General features: G+C 34.7%; 1 protein-coding gene across 1 annotated transcript in view; it reads right to left on the bottom strand.

Moving 5' to 3' along the window:
- The window catches only part of LOC138701492 (transmembrane protein 145-like), a 39,393-nt gene extending 23,264 nt beyond the window's left edge, over window positions 1-16,129 (bottom strand). Inside the window, exons 1-3 of the mRNA XM_069828410.1 lie at window positions 16,068-16,129; window positions 14,986-15,171; window positions 8,314-8,388 (exon numbers count right to left, since the gene is read on the bottom strand). Of these exons, the coding sequence (XP_069684511.1) occupies window positions 8,314-8,388; window positions 14,986-15,090 (180 nt within the window). The 5' untranslated portion in view covers window positions 15,091-15,171; window positions 16,068-16,129. The remainder of the gene's footprint in view (window positions 1-8,313; window positions 8,389-14,985; window positions 15,172-16,067) is intronic.
- Between the last annotated feature and the right edge of the window lie 7,927 nt (window positions 16,130-24,056).

Raw genomic sequence — 24,056 nt, 5'->3', positions numbered from 1 at the left:
ATGTGAATGCTAATCTTAGTAACAGGATATTGCAGGATATTATGTAGCATGCTTATATAAGCAAAACACCAGCTCAGCAATGTTAATGCTAACCTTGACAACAGGATGTTGTTTTTAACTTCCGTGTTCATTTAAATGTCATTTCAAAAACGTTTTATTGTTACAAAATATTGCAACAATAATTTATTTTCTACTTCAACAATTGTTACTAACATTACAGACTTATGGAAAATTTAATCGGTATATTCAGGATACTATAAGCCAGCGTTTCTCAAACTTTTTAGAAATGGGGACCACTTTTTAAATCAGAACAGTTCTGCAGACCACCTTACTCTTGTTCCCTTCGAAAACAAATTTATCATGTTTGTGGCATATTTTAATACCAATATATTTATATTTAAAATTAGAATTAATTAATTAAAATGAATGAAATTAAATTAATTTTATACTAGTATTAATTAATTAAGCTAAGTGTTAATAGAAGAAAATTTATTTTTGTTTCTTTAATAATTCAAGGCTATTAGAGTTTGGATAATCTTTAACTTATTAACTAAAAAAAATAAATAAATATTAGTACATTAATGAGATGGATGAGCCTGCCGATTCTTGCACAATTGTTCTATATTTGGACATATGCTGGTAAGCTTAAGTCGGAGATCGTCACATACATTGAATCGATTTCAGTAGCCTACTGTGTTTTATTAGAGTTAGTGATGAAAACCCTTTCTCACACAGATACGTAGAAGCAAGCTGAATTATAATCTCTAAAGCACCATTGTATAGTTCATTTTATGCTGTTTTCACTTATGATGAGGTCCAGAAATTAACCATACCTTCCGCTAGAAATTTCATTTTTAAGTCATCTCATTCGAGAGTTCAATTAACTGTTCTCTTTCACTCAATGACAGTTTGTTAGTTTCAATATCGCAATGAAAGTGATCACGAACCCATGAAAATTTGTCATATTTACTTGGAAAATAAGTTTCAAATTGTGACCTCAGAGTTGTATTATTGGTGTACAAGGTACAGTACTTGACCATTTCAATGTGCAGACTGGGTGTCGGCAAAACTATTAAGAAAGTCATAAATACATGAAAAGATTCGGTCCTCTATTATGAATTTGGATGGTCCCTGGCTGGGTTACAGGCACAGCGCCAGATGTGGAGGGAAAAGATGGCAAGAAACACCACATTCATAGTAGTGCTTTAAATCTCTCTTTTGTTGTTGAAAGTAGAGTAGGAAGTCGGTAGACGTATAGGGTAATAAATTTCATAAAATGTCAGTACTGGGAGAAAAAGTGAAAGGCGATTGCCATGTGTCATTTCCAAACTCTAAAATTTTCAGCTATAGAGTGATACGCAATTCGTTTGAATTTTATTTTTTCTTCTGCCTTTTTTGAAGGACCACAAGGGCAGACCTCGAGGACCACAGGTGGTCCACGGGCAATAGTTTGAGAAATGCTGCTATAAGCAAAAGAACAGATTCTTGTCAAGCAACAGGCCTACATGAGAAATTTATAAATTTCTTGGTAGTACCTGAGCATATTTCTTTAATAATAATAATAATAATAATAATAATAATAATAGAGACAGCTGAAATGAGATTCTTAAGATATGTCGCTGGATGTACTCTTAGAGATCACAAGTGAAGATTTAGGAGCATACCTGAATATTTTTTGTTTCAATAAGAGAATAGAAGAAAATCAAGTTCAGTGGAAGGAACATATATCCCGGATGCCGGATGAAAGATTAGTAAAACAGGTTCTGCAATATCGCCCAACAGGGGTGCATGATATCGGCAGACCTAGGCGTCGTTGGGAAGACAACTTCTGAGACGAAACAAGCCAAATGGCCTATCTTGTTGTTGATGATAATAATAATAATAATAATAATAATAATAATAATAATAATAATAATAATAATAATTCATATATATATATTATTTCAAGTTTCGGTAAACAGAAAAGGAATTAAACTAATGCTTAACAGTAGGCCTAGACTATAATTACAATGCTAATACACGTTCCTCACCAGTGCACAATTAACCTGTGGACTAGAATAAAAATTACTGGTACGGGTACTTGTTTGTAGCAATGGTTCATTCGGAAAAATTCTTCTTCTGATTTTCAGTATTCAGATTTTCATATAAAGAATAGCAAAAATATCCTGTAAAGCTATAGAGACATTATTATGACATGAGGAGAGAAAACGGCAGGTGACTTGTGATCCACTGCTAGCGTGGTTTCTGGCAAGCATGTAACCATTTCTCAAGCACTACTAAGGCATTTGACAGAGAGAACTGGAATAAACTGATGGGGATCCTGAAGAAAATTGGCGTGGCTTGGAAAGAGAGGAAACTGTTCAGTAACCTTTATATGAAACGAGTTAAAGTCAGGATAGGAGAATGAAGGAAGTGAAATAGGGAGAGGAGTACGACAAGGATGCCCTTTATCACCTACTCTGTTCAACATCTACTTGGAGGATATAATGAAGAACTGTTTACAGAATATGGGAGGAGTGATAGTAGGAAGAAGAAAAATAAAGTGTATAAGATTTGGCATTGTTAGCAGAAGATAAAGATACTAAGGGATATGCTACTGGAACTAAATGACAGCTGTGAGCAGTATGGAATGAAGATAAATGCCATCAAGACGAAGATCATGGTCATAAGCAGAAAAGTAAAGAAGGTAAACTTGCGAATTCTAAATGAGGCAGTAGAGCAAGTAGACAGCTTCAAATACTTGGAGTGTACTATATGCAGTAACATGAGCTGCTCCCAAGAATTCAAAAGGAGAATAGCAATGGCAAAGGAAGATTTTTAATAGAAAAAGGAGCATCTTCTGAGGACCTCTGGAAAAAGAACTAAGGAAGAGACTAGTGAAGTGCTTTGTGTGGAGTGTGGCATTCTATGAGGCAGAAACATGGGCATTATGACGAAGTGAAGAGAAGCGACTAGAAGTATTTGAAATGTGGATATGGAGAAGGATGGAGCGTGTGAAATGGACAGACAGAATAAGAAACGAAGCTATGTTGGAAACAGTGGATGAAAAAAGAATGATGCTGAAACTAATCAGAAAGAGGAAAAGGAATTGGCTGAGTCACTGGTTGAGAAGAAACTCCTTCTGAAGGATGCACTGGAAGGAATGGTGAACGGGAGAAGAGTTTGTGGCAGAAGAAGATATCAGATGATAGACGACATTAAGATATATGGGTCATGTGAAGAGACAAAGAGGAAGGCAGAAAATAGTAAAGTCTTAAGAATGCTGGGTTTGAAGTGAAAGACCTACCCTTGGGCAGAACACTATGAATGAATGAGGTACTTTAGCTGTCACAGTAAATCGCATATTTTTATTATTATTATTATTATTATTATTATTATTATTATTATCATTATTATTATTATACACATTCTTGCCGTGAGCAAGACATGGTCAAAAATAAATACAATACAACAATAAAATGCAAATACAATTTTATAGTACTTCTATTAAAACATATTAACATTCCCTTAACTGTAAAAAGTAATTTAAAGAATAAAAAGGATTATCGATAAGCTATTTGTGTGATGCCTTCTTGATATTAAAAAAAACTAACATTGGAAGACTCTTGTGGTAATTTGTTCAAAAAGCGATGACAATCGAGTTGTACCAGGTTTCAGATTTTGACAATCTGACATTGGGTACCACAAGATGATAATTTTGCCTTATAGGGTAACTGTGAACAGTTGATACAAAAGTAGAGTTATTAAAATTTTTTAAAAATATTCAATAGGCATCTAAAGTCCAGCGCCGTGGCGTCGTGGTCTAAGGCATCCTGCCTAGGACTCGCGTTACGGAATGCGTGCTGGTTCGCGTCCTCATGGGAGAAGAAATTTTCTCATGAAATTTCGGCCAGTGTATGGGACCAGTGCCCACCCAGCATCGTGATGCACTTGAGGAGCTACGATAGGTAGCGAAAACCGATTGCGAATGCCAGCTATAACGGCTGGGGGGATCATCATGCTAACCACACGATACCTTCATTCTGGCTGGATGATCGTCCACCTCTGCTTCGACATGTGGGCGTGAGGCCAGCAGTCGGCTGGTCGGTCTAGGCCCTTCACGGACTGTAGCGCCACGGATTATATTATTTATTTATAGGCATCTAAAAACGTGAATATTAACACTAGTTAAAATACCTTCCTTTTTAAATAGAGGTTTGCAATAAGCATCATATGCCGAGCCAGCAAAATGCGAATTGCTTTGTTTTGAAATTTAAGAACTTTAGGTATGTCATTTCCATTATCCCAAATTGTAATACTGTACGTTAAAACAATCGTGAGAAGCCGTCAGCCAACTAAGCTGTGACTGCACTTCAATGAAGAAAAGATCATTGCAGTGAAGTCGGTTACTGGTAGTTTATGTAACTTGGAAGGCCATGGTTTGATCAATGTGTGCTCTTTCATTTCAAACGTTTATTATGTGATTAATATCCTTAACTGGATTAATTCTTGATTATTCGAAGACTTTCTTATTTCGTTTGTTCATGTGTATATTAGGAAAGTTTTTCATCATGTGAATCTTCAAGAAATTCAGTGTGTTTTCTAGTGACTTTATAGGCTTGTTGATTTTACATAGCAACAGTGCTTACAAACATTAATTCGTTTTATTTCGTTTTTGTGTAGTTTATTTACGCGTTTTAGTTTAATTTATCAGTGATGTCAACCAACATCCCTCTGTCTACTCCATTTGATTTTACTAACACTTCTTCTGTCACTTGTACTTTATGTGATAAATCTTTTACTCATCGAGGCATCAATACCCACATTTCGAGATGTCACACATCAGAAGATTCTTCGCTGAATATTACCCCAGCAGCAGCAGAAAATCCTTACGATATTTCTACACATATTAGTGCTACTAATCAACCTGATGATAATGATTCATCATTACGACAAAATAAAATTGGATGTATTTATTGCAAAAAGTTGTATGATAAAAGGGGTATTCATAAGCACATGAAAGTGGCTCATGGTATACGGTCAACTGCACTTAACATCTGTCCTCATTGTAATAAATTTTTCAAAGGTGTTAAGCAGCATATTGCTAAAGCTCATCCGGAAGAATTTCGTACTAATCTATGTTCTAGTTATAATTCTAATAATCAGAATGTTTCCCTTGATATACAGGAGATACCACTCCCTAATCTCGAGAGTGAGAATGTTTCAGACAAAAATGATGTTCATGGGTTTCAACAAAATTTGGATGAGTGGATTCAAATTTTTCAGAGTAATATGGACGAGGAAAACTTTCAAAAATATACGGAAGTTTTCAAAGATTTTCTTGGTACTGCTCATCATTTTCTCCCAGGCCCCAAACACCCCGCCACGCGGTATTATCTAGCACGCAGACGTGGTGACTTCAAAAATAATAATAGACACTATACTGAAACCACAAATCCGCAAAGGAAATCCAAACGAGAAAAGCAAGTCAGACTAGAAAAATACAATTACCAGGTGACACAATTCCTATATTATAACCAAAGAAAGAAAGCAGTTCGTCGAATATTTGAACCAAAGAAATGTCCTTTAAGTATTCCGGTAAATGAGATTGAAACTACGTTTAATAATAAATTTAATAATGTAAACCACCATCACTTGGATAATTATCCGAACCATATTACTGAAGTTGACAAAGATGATATTAACAACAAATTTCTGGATACTGTTAGTAAGGAAGAAATTCTTAAAGCTATGCAAGGTATTTCGATTGACACTTCTGCAGGACCAGATAAAATATTGATGCGAACTATTAAATGTGAAAAAGTTGCAGTAATTTTAGCATTAATAGGAACTAAAATGTTATCACACAATTGGGTACCTAATTTTTTTCGGAAAGCTAGAACTGTTCTTATATATAAAGGTGGAGGAAAAAAAGGACCCAAATAATTATCGACCTATAACCACTTGTTCAGTAATTCGAAGAGTTTTGGAGAGGTGTCTTTGTTCAAGAATGCAACAATACGTAGAATTTAATGAAAACCAACGAGGATTTGTATCTACTGCTGGTGCACAGATTAATGCCTCTATATTAAATTCAGTTCTTCGTAAGGCCAAAATCGAAAAAGAAGATGTCACCATCTTGTTTCTTGATGTGCATAAAGCTTATGATACTGTTGGACATCGGCATTTGGAATCTGTCATTCACAATTCTGCCCTTCCCCAAAAATTACAGGATTTAATTATAAATTTACAGTGTGGAAATGAAACCCAGATAGAGGTTGGAATCCATAAAACAAAACCCATACCGTTTAAACAAGGGGTTATGCAAGGCGCTCCTCTTTCCCCAATGCTTTTTAATCTCAGCATAGACCACATTTTTTATGAATTATCCGAGCCTAGTGTGGCTGAAGAATTTGGATATGACCTTGTATCGGATCTAAATAATGTAGTAACATTAGGATTTGCGGATGATATTGCACTTGTTGCTAAAAGTACAATTGCTGCATCTGAAATATTTACCATGACAAAACGGTCATTACAGTAGATCGGATTAAGTCTAAATGAATCTAAAACTCAAACCATCGTTATCGAGAAAGGAAAATTAAGTAGTACGACATTGAATCTTGGAGGATCAATTGTTAATAGTATTGATGGAGATGAACGAATCAAATACCTTGGGATTAATTTTTCTGATGAAATTAAGTTTGACATTGCCAAAGTAATCAATAATTTAAATAATAAGATCCAAGCTTTAACATCTACTTATCTTCTGAAACCAGAACAAAAACTCAATGTTTTAAATATGTATATTTGGCCTATACTTGTTTATCCTCTTCAAAATGCTCCCCTTCACCAGCTTTCTGACCGGTTTCTCGAAGATGTGGATAAGTTAATTAAAAGTTCGGTGAAGGAAATTTTATGTTTGCCAGGAGACACGCCCGACGCGATGTTGTACACCGAACGTAAATATAAGGGTCTCAGCCTTTTCAAAGCTCAATGGGAAGCATATTTACAGCATCTCAATATTTGCAACACATTATTGAGAACCTCGAATCCTCTTGTCGTTTCTACAAGGAACATAGCAGCAGAAAAGAAAGTATGTTCCAGGAAGTTAAAAATTCCACCTGAAGATCTGGATATAAGTAACATCAATGTCCATAAACTACGACAAAATCTTAGGAAATAAGAGTACGACAAATGGTGTGCGCTTCCACATAAAGGAAAAGGTGTTAGTTTATTTCAAGAATATACTCCCGGAAATAAATGGATTTTTTCTAAGGAGGGTCTATCTTCCTCTGAATGGCGGGACGCAATTAAGATGAATGCTAACGTAGCACCAGTGAGAAGTCTTCATGGGAGATCCTTGGACGGTTTCCGTTGCAGATACTGCAACGAGATTGAAACCTTAGCACACGTCCTAGGATCCTGTCAGCATGGAGAACTCCTGAGAAATTCACGCCATCATAACATCCGAAAACTAATAGCACAAGCCCTTAGAAACAAATCCTTCGAGGTCCATGAAGAGGTGCACTGCGTTGCGTCTAAAGGCGGCGGAATTAGAAGAGCGGACATCGTGGCTCTAGACAAGACTAATAGTAAAGGCTTTATACTGGACCCAACTGTTAGATTTGAGATGAGCCAGACCCAACCATCCGAGGTCAACAAAGAAAAACAACAAATTTATGAGCCTACTATTCCGTATTTTCGAGAAAAATATCAGATGGAAGGCACCTGGGAAGTACATGGTTTAATGATCGGAGTGAGGGGCACCATCCCACGATCAACTGTAAACACTATCAAAACATTTGGAATCCATGACATCATTCCAAAAATAATTACTTCAACCATTAAAGGGTCTGTGGCAATTCTGAAAAATCATTTATACGGAATATCATAATACCCCCCCCCCCTTTTCTATTCGTTAGTGTGTGATTGTTACAAATATATGTACAAATTTATTATTTCTTAAACTTAAGCTCCTAGTTCACATTTAAATTTGGCTCATCTATCTCACTGTAATCATTACTATTCTTATATGTGTGTTATTCTGTGTTTTTGGCAACCCAGGATGCCTGGGCAGACTATTTCTTGAAATAAATTATATAGTGAAACCTTATTACTTAATTTATGTCCTCAAGGTGACTGACTACAAGTGCTGCATAACTTATCCTGATACCTCTAGATACAGTAGGCCCAGTTGAAAAAGACGTAAAACGAAAAATAATAAAGTGTGTATCCTCTTCGTGATACCAGTACCAATTTTTACATTAAAAATTATGTATTATATCTGAACACTGGTATCATTTAGGTGTCAAGAGTTCTTCTTTAACTTACCGCTTCATATTCGATCATATACTCAAACTGTCCTTCCTCTGACAGAAAGCAGAAGCGTGCAACAAATGCCCAGTTCTGGAAACATAAATTATATATTCATTTATACAAATGCTTTTCATATTCTTAGGAAATACTGCACCAAATTTATCATCTGCATTAGATCAGAATGAAATACCGTCATTTCCCATAACTATGGTCCTGGAACACAACTATGGTCCATTCAAATTTTGTACTCCATAACGTAGTACCTCGTTTATCTAAATTTTTGCTGTACTGTAGTTTGAAGTCAAGTCACTACAGCTATCTACGAACGGCCTATGTTACTTCTACAATGTTCTATATATGGTTGTATCGTGAACCATACTTGTGTTCCAGGACTATAGTTATGGGAAATGACGGTATTGGAGTAATTTATATGCTAGTGAAATATTGCTATTATATTCATCCATTCATCCACTTATCTGGAAGCTTATGGAAGGTGCATTTCGATCTAACAAAGTTTGGATTCTCTTGACGAGGAATCATCATGACAGAAGAATTCCAGCTGTGATGCCAAGGGAAATTACATTAAAAACATACCTATGAAGAGTCACATCTGAGGCATGATTTGAAACCACCAACATTCCTTCCACACAGTATTGAAACCATGTATTTACCCTATGACTGGTCTACAGCTCCCATGAAGTATTAAAATGTAATGTGATTCAAATACGCTTTTTTTTTACTTATAACTGAAGTACTCATTTTCTGTGTAATTTATATTCTTGAAAAATTGTTTCATAGTATACTCGTACATCAGTATACATGAGTGGTTAAGGTCTATCATTACGGTAAAACATAAAATTCTTCACTGAACTTTCAACACAACAAAATACAGTAGAGTCTAGATTACCTGGACTTTGATTACCTGGCCTTCCGTGTTATCAGATTGCTATTTTTTTAATTACAGTAGTGTAGGGGAGACTGTTGTACCTTTAGCATAGTGTACCTTTGAACATTTTTTTTTTTTTAATTTTTGCTGCTACCTAGAGGACTCAAACTGAAGTAGACTGTAGAGAAAGCCACTAAGTAGCTCTGGTCATAGTTTCGGTTTGATTTATTGCAAAGTGTAAGTTCTGTGGACAAAACCATTTTTAGTACCAAAATTAAACATTTCGTTCATTGATATATGTTTTCTAGCACAAAACCAGATTGTATTTGTTATAATCAATCAAGTATAATGTGTTCCCTATCATCTGGTGAGCAATAATATATTTTAATTTCCAAAATTTATTCGAATCTCTCGTTTTGGGAGTCCTATTTGTTTACTATTTGTTTAAACGTGCACCCTCTTGTGCCTTTGAACACAAAACATCTTGTACCAAGGAACATGTCCCAAGGTACACGATATTATCAGTTTTTGTTTTATTTTACCATGGAACATGTTCCAAGGTACACGATACTATCAGTTTTTGTTTTATTTTAAGATCATGTCACGAAGTAAGTGTGGAGTTAAGAGGTCCCCAGTTGATCTGGATGCCTTGAAGAAAGCTGTTGAAGCAGTTATTGCTCCTCCAGGAAATAAAATCTCAATCAGAGAAGCCTGCTCTGGTTTATGATGGCAAATACATTTTAAATATGATTGTCAGTTTTTACAGCTATATTCCCACCTATATGCCATGTGTTCCAAGGTACAAGAGGGTATGTTCGAAGGTACATGAACCTGTTGTACCTTTGAACACATTACATATTCCTTCATTTTATTTTTTTCCATCCTTAATAGATCGGTAAAATAGGAAAATACATGCAGGAAGTTGTAAAGGAATCTTCAATAATTATTTGAAGCATTTTTTATTGTAAAAAAATCTTTTCTCAAAATTAAAAAAAAAAAATAAAAATTAAAAAGTGTTTAAAGGTACAACAGTCTCCCCTATGTTACGTATATACAGCACTAAACAACAACAAAGTTTTTTAAAGTCAATTACATCACTGTACTGTATTATGGATAAAAACTCATTTATTATGTAGCCTATATGTGAGTAACATCTGTCTACATTACTGGGTCCGACCTTTGTCCCTTTAAGATTACAGGATCAAAAACACATAGCACTCTCATCGTCCATATTATCCGGATTTTTGCTTATCCAGGTTGCCCTCGATCTGTATAGTCCGAATAATCAGGACTCTACTGTAACTTAAAAAAGTGAATTGAAGCAAGTCTGAGAGTTATATATTCTACTCGGTGGATGTGTTTGTTAATTACATTAAAAATAAACATAAACAAGAACAATTTAAACTGTCGCAATATATAATATGTTGCATAAATCGTAACGAAAGAATGTTTCATATTGCGAGATTAGGACAAATTTTATATAATTAGAGAAATAATTCTGCATAACATTATAACCAAATATAAAGAATTGTCAGTGTGCGTGCTACATGGGAAGCCTATATGCAGCAACTCAACATCAGTACCAAGCTAGAAAACCTAAATGACCAGCACGTTAATGCTGTACGGAACTACGAAACTATAAGAACCTGTTGCTTGTCGGAATTGCAAGTGAGCATAGATGAGGCTACAGGATCCATGAAACAATTAAGGCAACATCTTCGGCACCGTGAATTTAAAACCTGGTATGCATATCCCCAGAAAGGAAAAGGAGTTGTATTGTTTGAAGAAGTACCTGCAGCCAACTCGTGGATCATCAAGCATGAAAGATTATCAAGTTCTGAGTGGAGAGAAATCCTAAAAATATTGCGGCGGTGGCACCAGTACATTCTCTCCTTGGTAGCTGTACACACACAACCCAATGTAGTCACTGCAGTGAGTATGAAACTTTTTTTCACATATGCGTGGGAGAAGTACTCAGAATATAACGTTACAACACCATATGTTCTATGATCACAGATGCACTTAGATCCAAAAATCTAAAAGTTCACGAGGAAGTTCATTGTATTGCTGATGGTGGGAGCAATCATAGGATCGATATCATAGCTATAAATAGAAATAAACAGATAGCTGAAATAATTGATCCTATGATCAGATTTGAAATCTCAGCCCCTCAACCACCTGAAATGAATGAAGAGAAAAAGAAAATCTACAAGCCCACGATTCAGTACCTAACAGTGAAATACGACATTGAAAAAATCACAGTTACCAGTCTCTTCTTTGGACTGAGAGTCACCATTCCGAAACTTTTGTAAAGTGGAGGGAAAAATACAAGCTAAGAGAGATCTTCAAGATGCCATCGTCACCACCATAATACAATTTTCTGTAGTGATATTTCGCCAGCATCTTTATGGTGTATACTCAATTTAAATTGTACTAGATTCTATTTTTCTCTATATGTCTTAACTTCTTTGTTTGAAACCTGCTTATATAATTTTTCATTTTAAATTTTATTGTGAGTTATTCTGTATTGCAAGGCAAATCCAAAATATTGGGTCAGACTGTTGTTTGTTGTTGTTGTTTAGTCAACTGTCCGAGGACAGGTCTGCATCTCACAAGTGATACTAATAAGACACCACTTACGAGGCAACTAGGCCAGAAGATAATAAGGTAGTGTGGTCAGTTCCTTTCCCTCTCCATTGCATACATAGCCAATTAGCTATATGTTACACTAATCAGACTTCAGATATATACAAACAATTGTTCTTCCTCGGACACATATCATCAAGTGAGATGTACTGCCTGATAATAGAAGTACATATCAGCCAGAACTTCAATCAGAGGTATGATTCAGACTAATAAATTAAATTAAATAAAAATAAAATATTGTAATCTTGTTTTTTATTATCATTATTAATTAACCTTCTAAATCACTGGTCTATTAAGGAATGATGAAGTGACGTGAAGAAACAGGAGTAAGAGTAGAAGAAGAATGACAGGCTAGATGCAAGTACGCACAGGAAACATGTCACATTTTCACTCCACCTCAAATCTCATTATGATTTACAAGGGATCCTTTTCTTGAGAAGTCATCAGCTAACCATACTTTGGCTCGAACAGAGTGAAAGTTAATGTCAACACAATGTTAATATTGTAGTTATATCCTCACCTGACTATATGGTGTTTACATTTAAAATCGATATTCAAATCATAATTTAATACCAAGCGATTAATAATGACTGTAGACTGAATTAAACGACAATTTTTAAAGTTGTAAAACTCAAGAGTTTAAGCTGATCTACGAACCGTACCTTCATGTTATTGATAACAATTAAATGAATCCTGCATGTTCATAATAAAGCACTATCAAATGAAACAAATTTATAGAATCAACATTTGTATCTGTTTGGAACTGTATGATATACCTGCATTTGTGTCCTAACTGTAACCTGCAGAATTTTTTCAAATGTGGAATTATATTGAACTTTAAAAATAAAACAACAAATGTCTCAGAACCAAGAGGTTAAATTTAAAATTAAATAATTTGAAAGGTTTTGGGGAGAAAAAATGGTCGGAATGTCCATTTTTAGCGATTTTATAGTAGGATAGCATACTGGGACTACAGAACTGTCCAATCACAACAAATTTAAAAGTGGAAATGTACCTGTAAGGTAACATTAAACATTTGGTACACTGGTTAAAAACCAGGAATATTCAAGTATTAAATTTGTTTTTCTCGATAATGACGTTTTGACATTCCTTGTTTTCTTCCCACACCCTTCATTTGTAAGCCATTAATCACTTCCTGTTCTGTTGATAAAATGACCATACATTACAGCTGGAAAAGAAATTCCTCATTCTATATGTCATCCCTGACATTGGTTCGACTGAAAATCTAATTTTGTCCCTTTTCTTTTGAAATGAATTTTTAGTAATTTAAATATAGGCCTAATGTTCCTATAAATATGACATTTTTCAAAAAGGCATATGACTCGGTTAAGAGAGAAGTTTTATATGATATTGTTATTGAATCTGGTATTCCCAAGAAACTAGTTCGATTAATTAAAATGTGTCTCAGTGAAACGTACAGCAGAGTTCGTATAGGTCAGTTTCTGTCAGATGCGTTTCCAATTCACTGTGGGCTAAAGCAAGGACATTCACTATCACCTTTACTTTTTAACTTTGCTCTAGAGTACGCCATTAGGAAAGTCCAGGATAACAGAAAGGGTTTGGAATTGAACGGGTTACATCAGCTGCTTGTCTATGCGGATGACGTGAATATGTTAGGAGAAAATTCACAAACGATTAGGGAAAACACGGGAATTTTACTGGAAGCAAGTAAAGCAATAGGTTTGGAAGTAAATCCCGAAAAAACAAAATATATGATTATGTCTCGTGACCAGAATATTGTACGAAATGGAAATATAAAAATTGGAGATTTATCTTTTGAAGAGGTGGGGAAGTTCAAATATCTGGGAGCAACAGTAACAAATATAAATGATACTCTGGAGGAAATTAAACACAGAATAAATATGGGAAATGTGTGTTATTTATTCGGTTGAGAAACTTTTATCATCCAGTCTGCTGTCGAAAAATCTGAAAGTTAGAATTTATAAAACAGTTATATTACCGGTTGTTCTGTATGGTTGTGAAACTTGGACTCTCACTTTGAGAGAGGAACATAGATTAAGGGTGTTTGAGAATAAGGTTCTTAGGAAAATATTTGGGGCTAAGAGGGATGAAGTTACAGGAGAATGGAGAAAGTTACACAACACAGAACTGCACGCATTGTATTCCTCACCTGACATAATTAGGAACATTAAATCCAGACGTTTGAGATGGGCAGGGCATGTAGCACGTATGGGCGAATCCAGAAATGCATATAGAGTGTTAGTTGGGAGGCCAGGGGGGAAAAAGACCTTTAGGGAGGCCGAGACATAGATGGGAAAATAATATTAAAATGGATTTAAGGGAAGTGGGATATGATGATAGAGAATGGATTAATTTTGCTCAGGATAGGGACCAATGGCGGGCTTATGTGAGGGCGGCAATGAACCTCCGGGTTGCTTAAAAGCAAGTAAGTAAGTAAGTAAATATAAATATGACATTAAGTCGCTAAGGAAAACTGGAAAAAGTACCAACACATGACGTATAGGCATGAGTGATTGATTCATATGAGCTAATTCACTTGCAGTTTGTTCATTAGAATGAATTAGTCATGATATATTTTCAACAATTTTATTATTGCATAACTTACGTAAAACAGAGGTTCTATAAATAAAACAGATGTTGCAGCCACCTACAATAAATGTAATAACAAGTAGATTATGCCAACTTTATGATTTAGCATTACTTTTTTATTATTTCTTTTAATTTATTTGGAACTTTTGTAGAGGACGGAAAAAATTCTGTGTTTATATCCAATAATGTTATGAGCTTATTTTCAAAACAGGAGGAAATGAGCTGATCTGTAACAACTGTCCTGTTTTCATGTAAAAATTGTGATCATGTTACGTTGTTGGTTCAAAACATTATAGTCACCCTATCTGTAAATAATTGATAACAAATAAAACACACATGCTCTTGGCGATTCTGTCCACATAAAACCTGGTAATAGTAAATTTACTATCAATTTTATAAGATACAGACTAGATATTCTGTAGACCTACATTAGAAAATATTCATGGATACTACATATTCTTATCCTTAACTAGGTTAGTTCATTGCTTATGAAATTCGTTTCATTTTCAGTTTCTATAAAAAAATAATCAAGGTCTTATATAATAAACACAGATCTGTCTTACCTCAGCAGTTTTCAAGTGTCCTTCCACATATTTGCTGCATGTCATATCTAGTACAGAACACATGGGCAGTAACAACAGAAACACTGATTCTCTGATCTGTTGCATTGTTGAAGAATCCAAACATAACAGTCCACAAGTATGTAGGATACCAGCGTCAAAATAATCAATAGCGTCTCCAAGGCAACCCTGTAAGCCACAACAAATCAACCCCCCTTCCCTCACTTCCTCACCAGCTTCAGGCCAAAGATCTGTTCCATCCCCAGTTCAAGTACATCGTCTGAAAACTGCATATGATAAGAAATCAGACTGTTCAGATTATGATAAGTCACTGGAATCGAAATTTGTAACTGTATCACTGGCAACATTTTTTAAAATCGAAAACTTATTTTTGGAGTTTGGACCTAATTTTTTTGTTACTATGAAAATCTTGTAGGCTGACTTCACTGATGCTTTGACATTACAGCTCAAATTATGTGAATGTATATATACAAGTGGACACACAGTGATGGTAATACTAAAGAGCTAGGAAGAACGAGTTTGTTAAATGATTGTAGTATACAGGGTAGTCCTGTAGAATAAACAACAGCCTTTAGAAAAAATGCGTAATTCAAACTTTCTGAGAATAAAAATATTACTTTCAACGTTTTGCGTGTTGTATATACAACAAAATTAATTATATACATTTTTTTATATAATAAAAATCTTAAATACTGGCTATTCCCTAGTAAATGCGAAGGAGTCCAAATTAATAAAAACGAGAATTTGTTTCTAAAAAAAAGTATTCATTTTTCTTTATTGCAGAAGATGATATGATAGAAAGGAAATCGACTGGTGCTTGTTAAAATTTGAAAAATGTTTTAAATTGTCAGTGAATGAATATTTAAACAAGTTGATTTGTGCATACAAGGGAACTAAATTCTTGTTTACATTTGAACACTCCTCTTAAAAGACACGAAAAAAAAGTTAAAATTATCTATTCCTACTTCACAAACTACCGGTACTATATTATCTATTTTTAAGTAAATTTTAAATGTAGGCCTAATGTTTATTTTCGATACTTTTGAAATTATAAAGCCACATACACACGTCAGTTAATGGCCTCAAGGTGACCAAATGGATGACCTGAACAGATGAAACACAGACGAAAAACTGACGTGCATATAGGATATGATGGCCTTGAGCTACCTGATTGTATCTCTGGATCAGTCAGTGTTTTCCTGTCCGGCTTTTTCCCCCATTTTAGGCTTAAATAATGGCGTGAACCAGTTTATTAGATGACACAAGCCAGTGACATATTTACGATTCTGTTTTGTGAGGGCTATGAAATTTTTTCACAAGTACCTTCTAGCGCATCTAAACAAAATCAAGCATCTAGATAGTTGTCCATGCCATAAATTTTACTAATATACTGTAGGTTTCCTTTTATTAATGTTACCTATATAGGCATTCATATGAAACAGAAACAACACAAATGATTCAAACACTTAACAGAAATTTGAAGTTCAAATTCAAGTCAGCAGTTGCTTTGTTTTGCCAAATTATAATATATCACTGTCTGGAATCAACCCTTCTTCTTGATGAATTGTCATCATGGCAAGTTTTAATAACTGTATGTACTTGTCACGTTTACTAGCTCATTCCGAACTTCCCCCTATGTTTTCGTCAATTTTCACTGATATTTTAGAATGGCACGAAAACTGCCCATGTTTTTGTCATTTTGCCTGTCCACTTCAATAGGCACCACCATAGAGCTAACACGGCAGACTTGTATTTTAGCAAAATGAATCTGAGGATTCACTTAAGATTATATGAAATTAGTGTTCGGAAAATACTCAACCAAATAATTAGTTCAAAAGAGATTCGAATCCATGTCTGAGTGCAGTTTTACAACACAAAACCTGCCCATCACCCCCTATATTACTCTGGCCCCTATGATAATTTTTTCATTTTGTTGGATATTTTCATTTTGTTGGAGTATAGACCGATAAGCAGAGTACAAATAGGTATGGATGAAATGGGACCGTCAAATGCTTATCTACTAATATAATATTTATATTTTAGAATTTATACAACATGAATGTTTTCGGCATCATTTTGTGCCATCTTCATATGTTAAAATAGTCTTTGTACATGCTTAATATGTATTAACAATGGTGAAACATGGGTGACACGCGACATAATCATTGTGTACGATTTAAATGAACTGTGTGGACATAATATTACATTTGTATGCCTTTTTGTAAATCCAAGCAGGGAAAATCTAGTTCGGTAGGAATAAGATTTCATGAAATTCTCTCGGCCGAAGAACTTCGAGAAAGATGGCTAGCTGTTATAAGAAGACAAGGTGATACCAAAGTAAGTGGATTCCATCCGACAGGACAATTGATAAATTTATTGGAGCAGTCAATGCTGACGGGGTGTATGACGCAAGCATAGGGAAATATCCTGTGTTAGCAAACAAGCTACTCTGTTTTGTGGTAAACGGTTTGTCTACAAAGTACACAATTCCCGCGGCTTATTTCCTAATTAGAGGTCTGCAGGACTCCGACCTTCACCTTTTAGTTAAGTAAGTGATCAATGCCATAGAAAACTGTGGTTTCTATGTACTTAGGATAGTGACAGATAATCACAGGACTAATGTTTTTATGTTTAAGCAATATGGAGGCGGAGAACTCAAGATGTGTGTCCCTCATCCATGCGATCATAATCGTAAACTTTACTTCAGTTTTGATTATTGCCATGTATTTAAGAATATCAGGTCTCAGTTCCTGGATAGAGAACTCACAGACGGCAATGGTGTAATTAGTTCTAATTATCTAAAGGAAATTTATCGATTATAGAGAGATCTGACTGTGACGCCAGTTCGCTATTTAACAAAAAAACATGTTGAACCCAACAGTTTGGAAAAGATGAATATCCTGTCCGCTGTTCAGATATTCTCTCCTATGTAACGACCACAATAGCATTCATAAAGAACAATCAGTCCCAGTTAAACTGTAAGATCGATTTTTCAGAAGCAGATTCAACAATCCAATTTATGAAGTCAATTTACAGATTTTTTACGTTTCATGATATCAGCGACAGAACTCAGCATCTTAGACAAAATAATGAAGACTGCATGCATTTCTATTCCGTAGCTGATGAAAGGCTACAATGGCTAAACGAAGATTTCAGTGAATATATTATGAAAATTCAAACTGAATCGAAGCGTGCGAAAATGAAGGGCTTAGCCAATGTGACCGTAGAAGCGCTCTTGTTTACAGTGAAATCTACAGTAGAGTGTGTGACTTTCCTGCTGCAAAAGGGTTCTTTTATGTCCTTACTAGGAGATTTTTCGGAGATCCCGTGGAGGCTGTATTTAGCGCAGTCAGAATGGGAGGTGGATCTAATGACATTACAGATGCACGTACAGCAGCATGTGCCATAAAAAGAATGCTAAAATCTGGCATCATGATTTCTTCTAAAAGTGCCAACGTTGCTAGCAGAAATCAAAATTACTGTGGCGAAAGCTTGTAAAGCACGAACTCCAGTGCTGAATCTGCTGATGAAAATATTCTTCCAGATTACGTAACTATCCTTCTCGATAGAATTCGAGAGCCTGAAATTACGGTTTTCATAAACCTGCAAACAGCCACTCAAGCATTGGTTTGTGGATATTTGATTCGTGTGGTGGATGAAAGATTAAGTTGTGACATATGTGTTAGTAACATTTCAATGTCAAATTCATCAACATCACTCATGGAACTAATCCATAATCAGATAGAGGAGGCCTTCACTATCCTAAACAGTCCTTTGTAGGGCTAATAAAACATGTGCAAGAATTTGTTGAAGCTGCTGTGCCATACTGCAAGAAATCGAGACACATATTGAAAACAATGCATAAATACTTGATTTCACCCCTTTCTCAGTGTGATTTACTGAAGTGTAGTGTCTCAGGTCATCAAAAGATGGTTAGCGAAATACTCATTGTGAAATTTGTTAGACCATTGTTAGCAAATATCGGAAAAAAAGAAACAGAAAAAGTGTTCCGATATGTGTGCTACAGTAAACCACTTCTAGGAAGGTCCTGAAACTGTGAATTATGCCAACATAATGTGTGTTAGTTAAAATTTAATTTTCTTGCATGCTCGTAAAAATAATATTCAAAACAAAAAAGTTGAAATTTTTATGTGTTACCGGATAATTCATACAACTCTTGTACTGTACGTGATTGCGTGAAGGGGATGTTAGCTGCTGCCATCTATGATACGCAAAATCAGCAGCATAGAGCAGGCAGTTAACAACAAGACGCTAGGCGAAGGGATCCAGACGGCAGTGGTTCATACAATAATGATAACATAATGTTGGCTGCATTGTTTAAAAACAATGTTATTATTAATTTTGTCTTCACCATCGACGTAGTACTGAAACATTAATCATCGTGAATGTTCTTATACATCTGTATTTAATTCACTTAATATTTTATTTTATATCTCTAAGAAAGGTTAGTGTTGTGTATATAGTGCATGTAAGAATAATATAGAAACAGAGAAATTAACTGCAAGAAAGTTATAATAGACATATAAAAGAAGAAGCAACATGAAAGGCTACAAAGACTAAAGATATTGAATCAGAAAACAGGATCCAAGCAAAGTTGTGTGCTGCTTTGATCTTCAGGCAGTTCTTCCTCCACCTTGTGATGAGTGTTCCTCTTAATATTATAAAAGGAAACTCTTCTGTTACAATCTCACAATATATGACATCGCAAACAGCATTGACCATTGTTATTTTTGCCATGAGGGCTTGGCCAAAAGAGGTTCAAAAGAGATTGGCACATGCCTCTATAATTTCTTATTTCTTTGCCCAACACAGTAACAAACCAGATAATTATGTTTTCAGACAATTGTGTTGGGCAAAACAAGAACAAATTCATTGCTCATTACTTCTGTACTGCGTAACTAACCTGTGTTAATGTCATAACACTGAAATTTTTAGTCACAAGTCATACCTAGAATGAGAATGACTCTATGCATTCTACTGTTGATGGGGTGGGGGGAAGAGTTATTAAAGAAGGACTTATATTACTGCCAACGCAATGGGTACCAGTACTGAAATTTCCCAAGAAAAAAGGCAATATATACAAAGTCAATGAACTAGATACACCAGATATCTTAGATTTGAAAGACTTGACACAACAAATGAGAAATAATTTTTCCAGAAATAAAAATGGTAATAATATAAACTAGTCTACTATGAAAATCGTGGAGGTCAGAAAACAGGATCCCTTTGCCATCTCCTATAAGTACTCCTATGAAAAAGATGATTTCGAAAAAATAAAGTAGTCAACAAAGATGGAAGCGCAAGTCTTCTCTAGCAATACGAAAGCCAGTATTTTCTTCGCCTCCAGGGAAAGATGTGGGGGGAAAATTTGCTTGATCTGTGTAAAAGTTTGAAAGTTTCTAATGGTCCACACCTGTGGAGTAACAGCTAGCGCGTCTGGCCGCGAAACCAGGTGGCCTGGGTTCGAATCTCGGTCGGGGCAAGTTATCTGGTTGAGGTTTTTTCGGGGGTTTTCCCTCAACCCAATATGAGCAAATGCTGGGTAACTTTAGGTGCTGGACCCCTGACTCATTTCACCGGCAGTATCACCTTCATCTCATTCAGACGCTAAATAACCTAAGATGTTGATAAAGCGTCGTAAAATAATCTACTAAAATAAAAATAAAAAAAAAAATTTAAAAAAAGTTTCCAATGGTGTTGAAGAAAATAATGCTACATTTGAATAACAACCAAACATGTTTTTTCTCACTACATGTCGATGTTTAGTCGACTGTCTGAAGACAGGTTGGAACCTCATAGGTCTAAGTTACACTAATAAGGCATCACTCATGAGGCAAGTAGGTTACATGATGCAATTTATTTCTTATTATTGTTGTAGTCATCCTGGTTGGCGTAATTTATTTATTTTATTGTTGTAGTCATCCTGATATCAACCAATATAATTTTGTGTTTCTAAATCTACATTTGACATTTTTTTCCATTATATTATCTAAATTTATTACAAGTGATGTAAGGAAAAACCTGTTGCAAGTAATAATATATTATGGAATACTGTTATATCTGAGAAATTTTATCACAATATTTTAATGTGAAACTGTTACAAATCAAAAAAATGTCACATACAAGTTACATAAAACAAATAACGACAAAATTAATATTTCAATAAACTTCTATAACAATAATGATTATATATACCAATTTTCATTTTTGTGCCATGATTCTCTGATTTACCATCTACAAAGGAAAACTTTAAATGGCTCTACTGAAAAATCTCTATTTTTGAGTTGTAACAGTCTCGTTCTGAACCATCGATATATACTTCCCATGTTTGTTTATTATCTGTAAGGAAAATTATTACAAATAAAAATTTCATGGCCTTCACAAAACAAAATCGTAAATACGCCACTGACTTGTGTCATCTAATAAACTGGTTCATGCCATCGTTTAAGCCAGGGCTGGGCATCATGAGCGGATCCAGACTCTAAACGGGGACGCTTAATGTTCATCCGTCACTGAATCAACGCTGCGCGGTGTTCGGCAGGGAAGAAAGGGGATGAAGAGAAATCATATGGCTCCCCGTGAGAGAGTAGAATCCGCTCTTGCTGCCCAGCCCTGGTTTAAGCCTAAAATGAGGGAATATCAGTGACTAAGTTTTCCATTTTTGAATCTTGCGTACACCACTTTTAACACTTGAATATAATTAATTGATGAACTAGTGGACTTACTCGTGTTAAATATTTAACACGAGTAAGTCCACTAGTTCATCAATTGACTAAGTTTTGTCAGGGACCCAGTCTCGTGAGATATATCACGAGCCCCATACCCAGGGATACGAGAAAATTCATCAACAGTGTTCTTGGCAGTAGACCTTTCCAGCTCTGGAAAGGTGAATTCCTTAATGGCAAACTATCTGTGGGGTAAAGCATGTTGACAGGCATTAAAGGTAGCAGTCCTACCAATCAACTTACTCCTCAGGATGCTGGTAACGTTCTCCAACATTTACTTAACTGCTCAATAGGAAAGTAATGGACAGAACTTTAGTAGACGACAAGGCAAAGAAAAAGGCAAAACGATTTGGAATAGCAAAGTTGATACCCTTAACTTAATGACTTGAATGTGTAAGGTTTGTACACAAAAGAAGAAGAAATAATAAAAATTAATGGAACAAAATTGACAGATTTTGCTGCATACAACGAATTAAAAATAATGAATACATTCTTCCACGAAAGATATCAATAGAGGCACACACTTGCTTATAGACTATACTATAGAAAATAGGAAGATCAGTCCCCTAATTAAAGACGTTCACGTATTCAGAGGAGAAAATATAAATTCAGATCATTTTATGGTAAAAACAAAAGTAACAATTCTGGCATCTTGGAAGATATTGACTCCAAGAACACATAATGTAGAGAAATGAATGTCCTATAAAACACACCTGATGGGAGAAGATAGCAAATATTTAAACGTAGGATCACACAAGTGTCGATAAAAACGGTTGCAAAGCTAACATATTTAATGAAAAACGACCATACAGATAAATTATTCAGAGCCACTGCAGAACTTTTCTACCTTCCCTCTCTCCTTAGTAACATGGTTGACAACAGTCTGTCAGATAAAGTTAAAGATATCCTTGAACTAGATGGTGTTCCAAAACAAGACTTTTAAAAGGACATCAAGTAGTGCTTCAAAACTTTGGCAAAGAATGTGCAGGGAAAAAAGTGAAAGTGACCTGAGAACAGTAACATGCATGCTTGAAAATCACAATAATTTCGCTTCGAAGTCTCTGTGGTTTTCAGTGCAAGTGAGAGAAGATTTTCTCTATGTACAAAGACATTTTATCAGATTGAAGGATTTCTTTATCATGTACAAATGTAGAAATCATTCTCAATCTTTATATTGATGAAAATGAGTCAATAGGTAATTATGAATTTAGTTAATAATGCAAACAATTTTTTATTGGTTTCAAAGGGAGTGTTTCAATAATAATTAAAAAAAAAATGCAATTTTTATTATTTAAAAAATTTTTTAGGGTGCGAAATATGCACAAAATTGCTTGTGTTATCACGAAATCAAACCATTTTAATCATCGAAATCAGGGTAAAATAATCACCATAGTTAATGGTGTATGTACTGTGCATGATGATCTTACACACAGTAGTTTCTTAAGCTACAACAATAAGAAAAATATATTAATATTAACTTTTAAGTTCAAATTGATTGGCATCAAAACAATTGTACATTTAAGCAAGTTCTTGTGATTCGGAAAGCAAACAAAACAGGTTTATTGTTAACTTAAAAAATTGAATGTACTTGATGAATTATGTATTTTTTAAATGTTTCTTTTCTTTTTAGAATAAAACTGTTCAACTTTAAAAATAATTTTCAGTTTCTATGAATGTTGATGAAGGTTAAGAATTATTTTAAACCGTGTTCATGATATGTTCTGTAATGTCTCTTTCTTGCTTTAGTGTACCACTTGTATTTATCACTTGAGTGAAACTTCTTTAACGACTATGTGTTGTTTTTTTATTTTTGTCATACAAATGTGTGCAGGTGAGATCAATATTAATTTTATAATACAACAAACTTTTAACACTTGAATTCAGTATTCTACTTTTTTCTTCTGGTCACACATTGTTCATCACTCAAAATATTCTTTCAATTGGAGCACAAGTACTAGGAAGACAGAAAATGTATTCTAGGAGACGAGAGAAGTTAGATAAATAAATTTTTGGCTGTTGTAGTGAGAGAACAATCCATCCTATTTTTCTTTACTAGTCAAGTTTGCTTCTGCTTGGCTTATATTTTCTTTTAAAAGATTCAAATTACCTCAACAAAATAAACTTTATATACAAAACATAAATAAAAAATATAATAAAAATATTAATAATTGAATTATTCAAGAATTATTTAATAAACATAAAGTGATAAAAAAATTAAACATATTAAAAACTTTAAACAATCACCATCTCACTAAGGAGATTATCCATATCTACAGCTTCAAGGTAGCCCAAGGAAATTACAAAAGA

This window comes from Periplaneta americana, chromosome 6, assembly GCF_040183065.1.
Source record: "Periplaneta americana isolate PAMFEO1 chromosome 6, P.americana_PAMFEO1_priV1, whole genome shotgun sequence".
Classification (NCBI taxonomy): Eukaryota; Metazoa; Arthropoda; class Insecta; order Blattodea; family Blattidae; genus Periplaneta; species Periplaneta americana.
The sequence above is the reverse complement of the archived record's forward strand: the minus strand, read 5'-3'. Positions and strand labels throughout refer to the sequence as shown.